The sequence below is a fragment of the Pyxicephalus adspersus genome, chromosome 6 (genome assembly GCF_032062135.1).
Source record: "Pyxicephalus adspersus chromosome 6, UCB_Pads_2.0, whole genome shotgun sequence".
NCBI lineage: Eukaryota > Metazoa > Chordata > Amphibia > Anura > Pyxicephalidae > Pyxicephalus > Pyxicephalus adspersus.
This window is the reverse complement of record NC_092863.1, coordinates 103,783,519-103,797,150: the sequence shown is the minus strand read 5'-3', so window position 1 is coordinate 103,797,150 and position 13,632 is coordinate 103,783,519. Positions and strand designations below refer to the sequence as shown.

Below are 13,632 nucleotides of genomic sequence, written 5' to 3'. Positions count from 1 at the left end.
TAAGTATATATAGTTTGGCAGTCATGATCGGTTCAGTTTAATTGTGAAGAAAATTGATACTGCTAATTCAGTGGGGGGATCAATCTGCAATGAATTGGAAAGGAAATGCAAGCATTTCATAATGATTAAACTGCATCAGGCAGATTCCCTAAGGAAGCAGAATCTCCATCCACATCTGAGACCACCGTTTCCCATCCTGCATATTTTCTCATTGACCTTCATCCAAGCACCTACTCCTGAAATAAATTCTGCAGGTTACCCACTACCTAACTACAACCAATTAGGCTTCCCTTATTTTTAAAGAAGGGTCAGCTTTTCTTGCAAGAATGTAAATGGGAGCCCCACACTGCTATTTGTCATTTATAGACCTCGAGATCCAATCCACTGAGATCCACTAGAGGGCGGTGTGGCTACACACAAATCACACAGACTGCATTATGGGCAGTGATTGGCTGTCTGTACAGTAAATGACCATTGCACCAGGATCCCCTAATGGACCTTTGATTTTAGAATTTGTTTTCCTAAATTGAAATGTAACAGTTTCCTATAAATCATGCCATGACTCAGATTCTGTACACTGTTGTGAACTGGCTGGTCCTTTCATGCAAACTTTGCTCCTTTACCTTTGCTGCATAGCTGATACTAGTAGCTGGAGTAATGCATCTTCCTGCAATCTTTGGTAAATGAGTCCTGAGAAATATCCATTATAGAAGAACTCACAACATTCCCACAACACCACATTAATCAGCACTCTGAGCCAAGCACCCAACCACTAACAAAAACGGGCAAGAATGGCGCATGCAGAAATCTCAAGGAGGCTGCATGGGGGAACTATCTTAGGGAAGCAAATCACTTCTGCCCTCTATCAGCTGGTGACAACACAGAAGTACAACTGGGAGGAAGTTGTCACGCTCTAACATATCGTTTCTGGACAAGGGATCATCCTGAAAAGACCACCAGGGGTTATTTAAATGAAAACTGCAGAATATGAATTATAATGATGATGATAATGAATGAATGAATCAGGATGGATAGACAAACAAACAGATGAATAAAATTGACGGTGGGTGGACGGACGGGTGAATGAATAAGGAGGATGATGAGGATGATGGATTGATGGACAAACAGATGAATAAAGATGATGGTGAATGAATGAATAGGGATGATGATTTACAACACATTTCTCAATGCTTTCTTCCTACCACACACCCGGCCTACAGGTAAAAAAAAAACCCTCCTAAAAATGTCCAAACTCAGAAGCAGAATTTCCATTGGATATCAGCATTATCTGGTTTTGAATGACGGATATTCGGTTGGAATTGGACCTACCCAATGACAACACCACTGGTGATATCATTGTTTGAGATTTCAGTTCATTGCACATTGTGTACAGAGACATTGTGTTTGCTGCAGATACAATATATAATCAATACATCAGAACAAAATGTAACAAGCCTGAAAAAGAAAAACTAATGCAGCCACCACAAGGACATTTAAGCTGCAATATGTGACATTTGTGGCTTTGGATTTCTTTTTTAGTACTTAACCCCACTGGTAAATCTTCAGCTCATTTCACATTTCTCCATTGTTTACTGAACCTTACACCCGGTGACTGTACTGACCTCCACACAATAATGTCACCCGTGACTAATTGCACAAGATCATCCAATGGCACAAACTAATATTAGGACTGTGCTCATGTGATCTTCTAACCATGGTTGTTGAAGGCAAATATTTTTTAGCAATTACTTGTGCTGTTCAGGTGTCAGCTGAGGCTGCAATGAACTGGAATCATTATGAAATGAACCGGCTTCATAGTTTGGGCATCGCTAACAAACTGTAAACATTGCAACCTTTTCCATGTTATCATATTTCAAGTTTATCATGTTCATTTACATTCTTTTACACCTGAATTTTCTTTTTTTAATAAGAACACAAAAGGATATATTTATAAAAAATGCATAGTCATTAACTTAATAGAAATCCTTTTTCATTGCTCTCTGCAAACTGAGATGGGCTTATGTACTTTAACATATTAGTAGGCATGGCCAATTTATAGATCAGGGATGGCAAACTTTTTCAGTCAGGGGCCACAATATAAAATTTGAAAGAGGGGCCGGGCTGATGGGAGAGTGGGTGGGGTTATAACATCATGATGTCACTGAACATGACATCATGATAGCATAACTCCTCCCACCCCATCGCAGATCTGAGCCCTTGATGGGAGCCTGCCCACCTCCACGAGCCAGGATACCAATGGGGGACATGGTCTGCGGCTCTGGCCAGTGTGCCACCCCAAACAGGGTCAGGAGAAGGACCCCGCTGGGGTTCCAGAGCCAGAGTTACGGAACACCCAAAGGGCCAGAGAAACAACCATATTGGGTCGTATACGTCTTGCGGGTCGTAGTTTGCCCATGCCTGGTATAGATACATTTTTTTAATAGTGGGGTTTATTATCGGGCCATCCACTAGGTGGTGCTGTGTTCATTTTCTTCCACACTGAATACAAGTGTACTGCATGGTAAATGTAAACAAACAGCACCACCTAGTGGATGGACTCAAGATAACCCAGCCATTAAACCAAAGTATTTGTACATTTGCCCATGTCTATTTAATACCTTTCAACTACAGTCACCCCTAACAGTTCATGCAAATTGATAAATATGTTTATTTAATAAATTGCTATGTGAATGGTTTATAAATATACCCATATATGACCAATACAGTACCTATGGCCACCAACCATAGTCCTCTTTGCTGCAGTCATATTAGTAGAAGCTTTAATCATACCTAGATGAACTCTATTTTATTTGCACACTTAGATGGGCTTATTTATTTTAATGTACTTGAAAGACAGTTGTACAGATACATTGGTTTAATGGGAAGGTTTATTCTTAATTTATCCACTAGGTGGTGCTGCTTTCCTTTTCATTCACAATGCAGTACACTTGCATTCAGTGGGGATGACAGCCAACACATCACCACCTAGTGGGTATCTATCTGTCTATCTATCTATCTATCTATCACATACATATATACACACACAAATTACTTAATTTATTCAACAAAAATCCTTGCTTGATCACTTTGTGTGAACTATGATGGGTTATTGTACTTGAACGGTATTAGGTAGACATGGGCAAACATACAGATACATTAGTTTAATAGCAGGTTAAATTCTCAAGTCCATCCACTAGGTGGTGCTGTGTTTATTTGCATTCACAATACTGTACACTTGAATTCAGTGTGGCTGAAAACCAATACAGCACCACCTAGTGCATGGACTAAGAATAAACCCAGCCATTCAACCAATATACCTAAAACCTTTCAAGTACAGTGCCATCACAGTTCACTCAAAGTGATAAAAACAAACTTTTTTTAATGAATTGCTAAGTAATATCTCTACACATACCTACACACTTTGGTACACAAATTATGTCCAATCAGAAGCTCCAATCTGTTGGAGCATACTTAGCCTGGTCTTGTGGTTCATCGCATCCCCAACCCCGCACCCCCACATGTGTGTGTTTTTATTTTGGGACTGGTGTTGGAGAAATTAGTACATCGATCAAACCAAGCCCAAGATTGGTCATTCTCACCAGCTAGAGTAGGACAGCGCTCCCATCCTCTTCATATATTCCCTATCAATACATTTCAGATTAAATTACAACCCAAATAAGAAAAAAAAATCTCTGGAAACTTTAATCAATAAAACTTTTTAAATAATTTAAACGTCCAACAAACGTCAATTAAAACAATTTCCTTTTGATAGCATGACTGAGGTCACACCCTTACAATGACATATACATACACAACATATAAAATGTCCACAACAAACAGACATAAATGGATAAAACATGAATAGAACAACTTTATACATAAACACAGGGAGAAACGCTGACAGATCATTTGGGAGAAAATTGGCATACACATTACAAAACATCATGGAGCGATACATTGCTATTCAAGAGCCTTTGAAGGTCTCTTCTGAAACAAGTGGTCCCTTCAACATCTTTATGGACCAATTGGAACACTGCCAACATGCTTTTTAATGGAATGACCAAGCTGGAGATCATATTACCTAGATGTAAAGCCCAAAACTTTCTGATATTTACTGAATCTGGGGCATTGGAGAGATTTTCCTTGACTTCGGGACCAGTTTTCACTTAGCATAGAAAAATTAATATGGATATAAAAGTCTAATAAAGAGCCATTGGCAACCCACAGATGAGAGTTTGCCAAGCCTTGCTATGAACGGACACCGGCATGGATATTCACCAAGGGTATAAAGTGATCCAACATTGCTATGAAGTGATACAACATCGGCATGAACATTCACCAAACATATAAAAAAGTGATACTTCACCGAAATACGGTAGAACATGTAAATGGGGTGGACAGGATGGACCATTGGGTTTTCTTCTGCCACCACTCTTCTGCATTTTTCATATAAATAAGTGAACAAGAGTGAGATTAATATCAGGTGTATAGAGAGCCAACAAATACAAGCTATCAATGTGATACAAATTCATGGATGAAGAGTAAAAGGCAATAAAGAACAGAATATATTCCATTGAATTTCAAGGGGTTCTCAGCAATAGTTCTTTTTCCACCCCATGTAGGAAGAAGACTTCTCTCTAATAATGGTTTCAAGTTTTATAACTTCCAGAAAGTTTTATATCACCGATATCCATATCTGATGTATACAAGCATTGGATAGACAGTGCAAAGAGGCTTTGCGAAGGATTCCCCAGCTTTCAGATGTTAATGAAGTCCAGGTACAATTGTTGGCCGGTTACTACAAGTGATGGCAACCAACTGGATAAACCAGACTGTATCATAGAATTATCCATCATTACACTCAGTATGGTATTACTTTCACATGTTCCAGAAACCAATGCCAAGAGAAGCCTCTGGACAATCAATCCCATCCTCCTTTACCCTGTACCCTTTAGGTACTGGACCTTCAGATCAAAGACATCCAGGACTAATGTTCTGCTTATAGTTTCCAGCTCATGGATCGGTTTGATATCCAGCAAAATCCAAACAATGGCAGCCATCACTCTCCAGACAGCATCATTTTTTTTTATTAGCCTATATTTAATTCCAAAAAATATCCCAAATGGTTCTTCATCATCGACACTAAAAGTAGTGGAGGATCTGTCCACATTCTTAATAATGAGACCATTATTGTTCTCCCTGTATCTTAAACAAATAAAATTCACTGACAAAATAAAATGTTCTATAAAGACAATAAAATGGAAAGTTGTGGATTGTAATGACAGAGGAGGCTGCAGATCTGAGTAGGGTTGAAAGGTGCAATGTAAAGGGGTGCATGGCAAACCTTGGGGGTAATGAGAGCATTACGGGAATGGGTGGATGGGCAATGTGTTTCTACAAAAAGAACATGAAGGTGCGGGTCAGGGTATAATTTAGGGGGTGGAATGATAAAGACTTGGGCTAGTGAGTGGGAGCAGACTATATAAATGGGGTTGGTGAGGGTGGGAAGTCATAACAAAGTGCATGGGTTGGATGGGGCAGGTGAGGGTTCTAGGGGTGCAATTGTTAGTAGAAGCAGAAGACTTTGTGCACTCACATAGGGCAGGGTATGGGGATACAGGTCAGGTTTTCACCAATTTCTTCCCAAGATGAAGTGTTTGTTCTGGTGAGGACAATAGGTTGTGAAAATAAGGGAATGTGAGAGTGAATTGGGGCAGGTCAAGGAAAAACTTTAAAATCAGTGTTCAACTTCTCAGACCTTTAGTAGGCCTGGGCTGAATTATTATTAAGGGGACCTGGTTTGGAAGCACAGGTCTCCATCATCCATTCATTAAACAGAAGGTGAGCCTGAATAAAGAGTGGAGATTGTGTTGGGGATCAGGTAGGTTTATTGTCCTTGTAATGGGTGAAGAAGGTTGTGGTACCAAAAACATTCTGTAAAGTTACACTGCATAGCAAGTAGAATCCGAGGGGAAAAGTGGGGTAAGTGCAGTTTGGGGATGGTGGCGGTATGACATATGAGGGGTGTTGGGTTCTGCATGGCTCCTCATGTCAAAGTTCCTGCATCTAGACCCAGTACTGTTTGCTGCAGATGACTGGGAGATTGTGGTTTTGCCTGTTTTCATTCCGGAGCCGGTTTTTCCGCATGTAGCAGGGGTCGTAGTAATCCCATTCCATTCCTGAGGCCCAGGACTGTGAGCCGGAGTCACTGTCTGAGGAGAGGATGTGCAAGGAGACACCTACAGAATGAAGACACTTATTTACAAAATTGGTTCAAATGAGAATCAGCATGGATATCAGGAAAATAAGTCTGTAGAGAATTCCCCCTAACCCACCACCTGCACCACCACTACTACCCAGCCCAATGTAGGTCTTTGGAAGCCCAGTCCAGCACATCTCTAAATAATGCCCCCCAGTCCAGGGGCACAATTTGAAGCACCCCCATTTTATTGCCAATCTCTACATAAACACCTCCCAGTCCAGTCTATGGATCATCTAACACCAAGTCCAACACAAGTCTCCAGATGACCCCCTCCAAGTCATTAGCCAGTCTTGTCATGACCCATCCCCAGTCCAGTGCCGGTTTCTTGGTAACCGCACCCCCAGTCCAGGGCCACTTCCCTGATGACCAACCCCCAATCCGTCACCAGTCTCAGGACATGGCCTCCAACTGCAGGGGGTCTTTGAAGGACCCTCATTCCATTGCCAGTCTGTACATGACCATCTCCCTGTCCAGTCTCTGATGAACCCCTTCAGGTCAGGTGGCAGTTTCTTCATGACCCATCCCAGTCCAGTGCCAATTTCTTGGTATCCATACCCCAGACCAAGTCCCTAGATGACTCAATCCCTGTCCAGTGCCACTCCCTTGATGACCATGCCTCAGTCCATCACCAATCTCTGGATTTTCCTAGTTCATTGAATAAATATCTGGATAACAACTTTTCCCTAGTCCATTGCACCAATATCTGGACAATCCGGGCAAACCCAGTCACTGGATCACCTCCTAATCCCTTGTCAACCACCAACCTCTTGAAGACCCTATCCCTAGTCCAGTATCTGTCTATCGTTACCCCCCACCATCAAGTCCATTGCCAGTTCCTTGATGACCCTAGCCCAAGTCTAAGGCCCATTGTCTTTTGATGCTTCCCAAATCTTAATTCAATTCAAGTTTCTTAATGACCTCACCTCCAAGTCCAATGCTAGTTTCTTGAAGACACCCACCCCCAATCAAGTTTTGGTCTTTGGTATACATTGCTACCATACATAAGACTTTGATCTAGTTGCAATTAATAATCTGGTTCTGAACCTAACATTTTGACCTCTTGTTGCAATTGGGATGAATTCCAAGCCTAACTTCAGCTAAAACTTTTTTTTAGATTTTGCTAAAGGAAGGTTAGAACATAGGTTTGGTTAGAAAAGGTTCTAACCCTCCCCCATCAACAAAAAAAGATTTAGTTGAAGCTCATGAAACCAGGCCAGAATCGCCATCTGAAGAGCAACAAGGACAGGAATCTCTTCTGTATACTGACCGGCACTGACCCCAAAGTCACTGTCCAGCCCTGGGCCAGTGGAACTGCTGTTATGGAAGAGGCAGGTGGGGATGTCTTCTGGAGGAATGCTACTGGCATTGTTAAACACAGAGCCCAGTGGGGTGACGGACGTAACACCTTTCAGACGTTTCCTCTGGGTGCTGGTCTTGCGGCAAAATTTTACCTTCGGAGTCACCGTCTAGAAAGCAAGAAAACCCCAATAAATGAATGAAAAAAATACACATCCAAAATGGCGGACCATTGACAGAGAATATAATGCAATACTATACACTATATAGAGAATACTGTAATTCCAACATGATCACCACTGGACATGATCAGAACATTACACCCCCCAAAGGACCAACCACTGGACATGATCAGAACACATTTTTAGAACATTACACCCCCAAAATGAGAACCCACTGGATATGGTTAAAGTAAAATTCTATACAAAAAAACACTACACCCCCAATATGGCCATATTATAGCAAAAAACAAAGAACGCTACGCCCTCAACTTGACTAACACCATTCTGAAACATTCCATCCTCAACATGACCGACCAATTGTGCAGAATCCTAACACAATATTAGAACACTACACCCCAAAAAAAAGGACCAAGCAGGATCATAATACTATTCAAAAACATTCCACCCACAACACTACCAACCATTGGACGAAATATAACTCTATACAGAACACCCCAACATGGCTGACCAATGGACACCATCATAATAAAATTCTATTACACTCCACAACAAACTATTACAATTCCTACTGCGTGACATGATCGGAATACAATTCTAGAACACCCCCAAAATGACTGAATTCTGGACATGGTCATAATATAACTCTATACACAGAACACTATACCTCCAATGTGACCAGAACACAAGTCTAGAATGTTACACCCCCCCAAAAAATAATGACCGACCAGTGGTCAGGTTCATACTATAACCCTATACATAGAACACTATGTCACCAACATGACCGACCACTGCACAAGATCCTAAATACAATTCTAGAATATTACACAGCCCAAAAAGACCGACCACTGGACATGATCACAGTAAAACCCCATACAAAATACCCTACACCCCCACCGTGACCGACACCGGCCCAGGATCCTAAGATCTTTCTAAAACATTCCATCCACATCATGACCGACCACTGGACAAGGACATAATATACAATAACTCCATACATTGAACATTACACCCCCATTAAGACTGACCAATGGGCATCGTCATAAGACAATTCTATTACACCCTACAATTACCTATTACAATTCCAACATGACTATAAACGCCGGACATGATTAGAATACAATTCTACAACATTACAACACCTACATAGGATCATAATACCATTCCACACACAAGACCAACCACTGGATGCAACCAAAAAAATAATTTTCAAACACTACACCAACAAAATGGCCAACCACTGGACAGAATCATAATACCATTCTGAAACATTTCACCCACAACATAACAAGGACATGATATAATACATACAACCCTCAACAAGACTGACCAATGGACACTATTATATAATTCTATTACACCCTACAATTACAACATGACCAATCCCCAAACATGATCACAATACAATTCTAGAACATTACAACCCCAACATGGCCAACAAATGGACACCACTATTATACAATTCTATATAGAGCATGGCATTCTAGAACACTCTTTATAGGGTACACTACACCCCCCAACATGGCCAACCACTGGAAACCATCGTTATACAATTCTACAACACCCTATATAGAGAGCACTACAACCCCCAACATGGCCAACCACTGGACACCATCAAAATACGATTCCATAACACTTTATATAGAGAGCACTACACCCCCAACTTGGCCAACCACTGGATACCATCATAATACAATTCTTTAACACTCCATATAGAAAGCACTACAATTCCAACATGGCAAATCACTGAACACCATCATAATAGAACTCTATACCACTCTTTATGGAGAGAGCACTACAATCCCCAACATGATCAACCACTGGACACCATCATAAAACAATTCTATAACACTCTATATGGAGAGCACTACAATCCCCAACATGGCCATCCACTGGACACCATCATATTACAATTCTATAACACTCTATATGGAGAGCACTAAAACCCCAAACTTGACCGACCACTGGACACCCTCATAATACAATTCTATAACACTTTATATGGAGAGCACCACAACCCCCAACATGGCCAACCATTGGACACCATCATAATAGAATTCTATACCACTCTTTTTAGAGAGAGCACTACAACCCCCAACATGACCAACCACTGGACACCATCATAATACAATTCCATAACACTCTTTATGGAGAGCACTACAACCCCCAACATGGCCAACCACTGGAGATGATCAGAATTCCATTCGAGAACACTACACCCCCAAAATGACTGACCCCTGATCTCAATATAACCCTATGCAAAGAACACCAACCAAATGACCAACCACTAGACAAGATCATAATACCATTCGGTAACATTCCACCCACAAGAGCAAACACCCCATCCCCTGATAATGAATCTAAACTCATGTAATATATTGCAGAGAACCTGTCAGAATTTCGTTCCCCACCCTGTAATTTTACCTCTTGATCATGCTACCACCCCCTATCCTAGTGTGACAACGCAATACTCACTCCCTGTTTTTATAAAGGTGTTGTCACCCTAGGACAGGAATTATGTTAAGACTACACAGAGTCTATGAGAAAGGAAGTGGTCTGCAGTCAGAGAGAAATGGGAAGAATTCAAATGGTCACACTGCACCCAAGAAATGATCAGCTCACATCATCAATAAGTTTTTAGCAATTACCGGACAAAATGCTTTCAGGTAAATTTTCACCGGATCATAAGGAAGCAAATATAAAGTTACATCCGAATTTTAAGCAACATTGAGCATTATAATAGTCTGAGCACTACAAGTGTCAGCATGCCACCAAATACCATTCTGATGGTAAAAGTCTATGGCTAGTCAATGTGCACCATCTGGAATGTTGTGCCATTGTCCCCCAAATGTCATGGGGTGCTTGCCCATTGAACCCCAAGGTGCCCATGTGACTCCTCGCTCCAGCATAGCCATAAACAAACAAAGCAAAGTGCAGGACGACTTGCACGTTGCTGTACAACAATGGAAATTGACCACAGCAACCGATTGGCAACTATCACACCATAGCTGGTCTTTGCCAGACCAAGGCCAATGTAGGTGACAACGTCCCAACCTGGCACCCTATTGGTGGACTCGTCTCCAAATTAGTCTCCACTAAAGTTTCATATTGGGCACAACAAAACCAAAGTTGGACAGGTTTTAAATCAGGACATAATTTTGGTGCCCCCCCAACTTTTATGGTATTGGAGAGCCTAAAGCAGCCATATCTTTGCCACCATCAGGACATGGAAAGGTTGGACAACGCACTTACCCCTTGAATCATGGCTACGGCCGGAGTGTTTGGAGGAGCCGCATTCATCCGGGTTTCTTGCTCCATTGATGACCTTGTACCTCCTCCATCATCTTCCACCTCATCCCAACGTCTACGCCTCTCCTGGGAAACGCCGCAGGACCTTGATGAAGAGAAAGGCATGAGCGCCGTCCGAGATGGGCACACGGCATAGGACAATCCTGGCGTCTCTTCCAATTTATGACACCATCCTCTAGATTGGGTGTCCATGGACACATGGGCACATTCGCCAAGGGCAAGGGTGGCCTCCAAGCCTTGGCTGATGCCACAACATCGCCCATCGCACGACTTATTGGAGGCGCTAAGGCTGCCAGTTGGTAAGCTGCATTGGGCAGCCCTAATATAAGGGTTTTTGCCCCTTGACCCAGCTCTCCGCTTGGCCCTCTTTTTTAAGGACAAGAAAGGAAGTCGGTGGAATATGAGGAAGCAATTAAGGAAAAACAGAAGCACCACACAGGGGATGAGAATAAAAACAATGAGCGTCAGCGACGGCTGTAGGACCCACTTCTCTTCTGCGGATGGAGCCACCTCCGAAGAAGGAGCCCCCCTAGGTAAGGGAAACACTGAAGGAGAAACAGACATCTTTGCATTGCAGGATACTTGGCTATTTGGAATTGGATAAAGGGGGGAGGGGAGAGTGGACAGCCAAAGTCAGAGCCAAAACTTGGAAAATATTCCCCGGAATCCGGCAAATGGCTAAACCAGTAGCCAAGCAAAGACGCTGGAAAACATTCACCTGGATCAGCACGGGACCACAACAAGGATGCCCATATACCTGTCATGCTGATTCTGGTCGATGACTCGTCATGGATCAGTTTGACAACCAGACTGGGTGCATTTTCAGAAGACCTGCCATGGCACCATGTTTTCGGATTACTCCATGGTCCAGTTTTTGGCTGTGGCTTTGCTTTGGTGGTTTTGTGTTGGATTATGGATGCCATGATTCATTTTTATTTTTTCCATGTTTTAAATTTTTGTGTTTTGCCAGCAGATCTGAGATTTGGGTCCAATTACTGAGCATGAAGGAAAATTACCTCCCCCTGGGCAGGAGGGAACTCCCATCCCACCCTTTAGGTGTTGGAGACAGAAGACCGATCCCGGCCATTCAGAGAGCAGAGAGGCCATTACCTGCATTACCTGCAATGACCCAACATCAGATTGCAAAGCATTGCAAAGGTGGTGAGTAAAGGACGCCTGGTGATCTACCCAAACGTGGGGTCTGTTTAGCAGCTGGAGACTGATGGGACGGGCTCAGTGACCTCTGTAAAGCACTGCGGTATATGTCAGAGCTATATAAATGTATAATAATAGTGTGTGACTAGGTAATAGAGTGTCAGCTCTTCTGTACAGAGACTGATGGGACTGGGGTATATGTCAGAGCTATATAAATGTATAATAATAGTGTGTGACTGTGGGGGGACATTGGTAGGCTCTGATTTCATAGTTCTTCAGATTAATCAATTTCTGCCCTGGGGGGGTAAAGTTGGATTGCAGCAGAGGAGACGGCCCAGGTGGGCGCTATGTATAGCGGGATATGATCACACGAAGCATGCAATGACTATTTTATGACTTCTCGCTTCTCTGCCCGCACTGACTAAATACAGATTTGATTTCTGTGGCTGTCAGGCCGTTTAATTCGGGCATTGGGGTGAGTCGGTGCTGACCGCTTGCAGACCCAAATAGCCGGCATGAAATACAAACCAAACCGAGGAGGATCCCAGGTTCTGCAGCTCCACAACAGAGGCTGATCTGTGTCGCACAATTCCAAACACCAAGATTGACAATACAGAGCTGGCATCATGACCTTGGATGATGCCTGAATAAAGATGGTGTCGTCCTTCTGGAGCAGCTGGAGGCATTGTCATGTGAGGAGTCTTGTGATACCTGACTCATACAATGCATGTAAAATATATCTGATGTCAGGTCTGCTTTAGTGAGGTGAGGATGATGGATGCCTAATCCTTTCCTGGAAGTTAAATGTGAATTCTACCCCCTCTTCCCCTCCCCCCGGGGTGAATGTGTCATGTTTACTATTCCTGGCATTCTAATTATAAGCGCTGGGCTCGTCACCTCTGCACTCGTTTCACAAGAGAAGTCAACAGGTAAAGGGGTCCCTACATAACTTGACATGGGTCAAGAGGACCTGTCACTTCTGAATGTTCACTGATCAGCATTGGTGATGTTTTGTTAGTCATATATTTCATTTATTGCTCACAATTGTCAGGCTGAGGGGTGACCTGAAGAACCCATTTACACCACTGCAAGGCACTACCTGAAAAAGCATTAAAACTTATTATACATGGCATTTATACGTGTCACAATATGGCAGCAAATTTGATTGGCTCAACTCCGTCCTACAAATCTCCTCATGGGTGGAGCATTGAAGAGGGATGACCTATAGCTCAAAGCTGATTGGCTGATGACACCCTCCCCCCATGCAAATGATACTGTCCCCACCACGCCCATACTTCCCAACTGCCCCTGATTTGGAGGGACTGTCCCCCTTCATACCCCCAACTGCCCCTGATTTGGAAGGACTTTCCTTCTTCATACCCCCCCAACTCCCCAGATTCCGAGGCACTGTCCCTCTTCATACCCCCAACT

The 13,632-nt window shown here is 42.7% G+C and overlaps 1 protein-coding gene across 1 annotated transcript; it reads right to left on the bottom strand.

Annotated features, from left to right (window-relative positions):
- Positions 1-5,864: 5,864 nt before the first annotated feature.
- Positions 5,865-12,181, bottom strand: LOC140332629 (protein huluwa-like). The gene is made up of 3 exons (XM_072413825.1): positions 10,990-12,181; positions 7,530-7,728; positions 5,865-6,239 (listed from the first exon to the last, which is right to left on the bottom strand). Exons 1-3 carry the CDS (start codon positions 11,608-11,610, stop codon positions 6,067-6,069), a joined length of 993 nt encoding a protein of 330 aa, XP_072269926.1. The 5' UTR covers positions 11,611-12,181; the 3' UTR covers positions 5,865-6,066.
- Between the last annotated feature and the right edge of the window lie 1,451 nt (positions 12,182-13,632).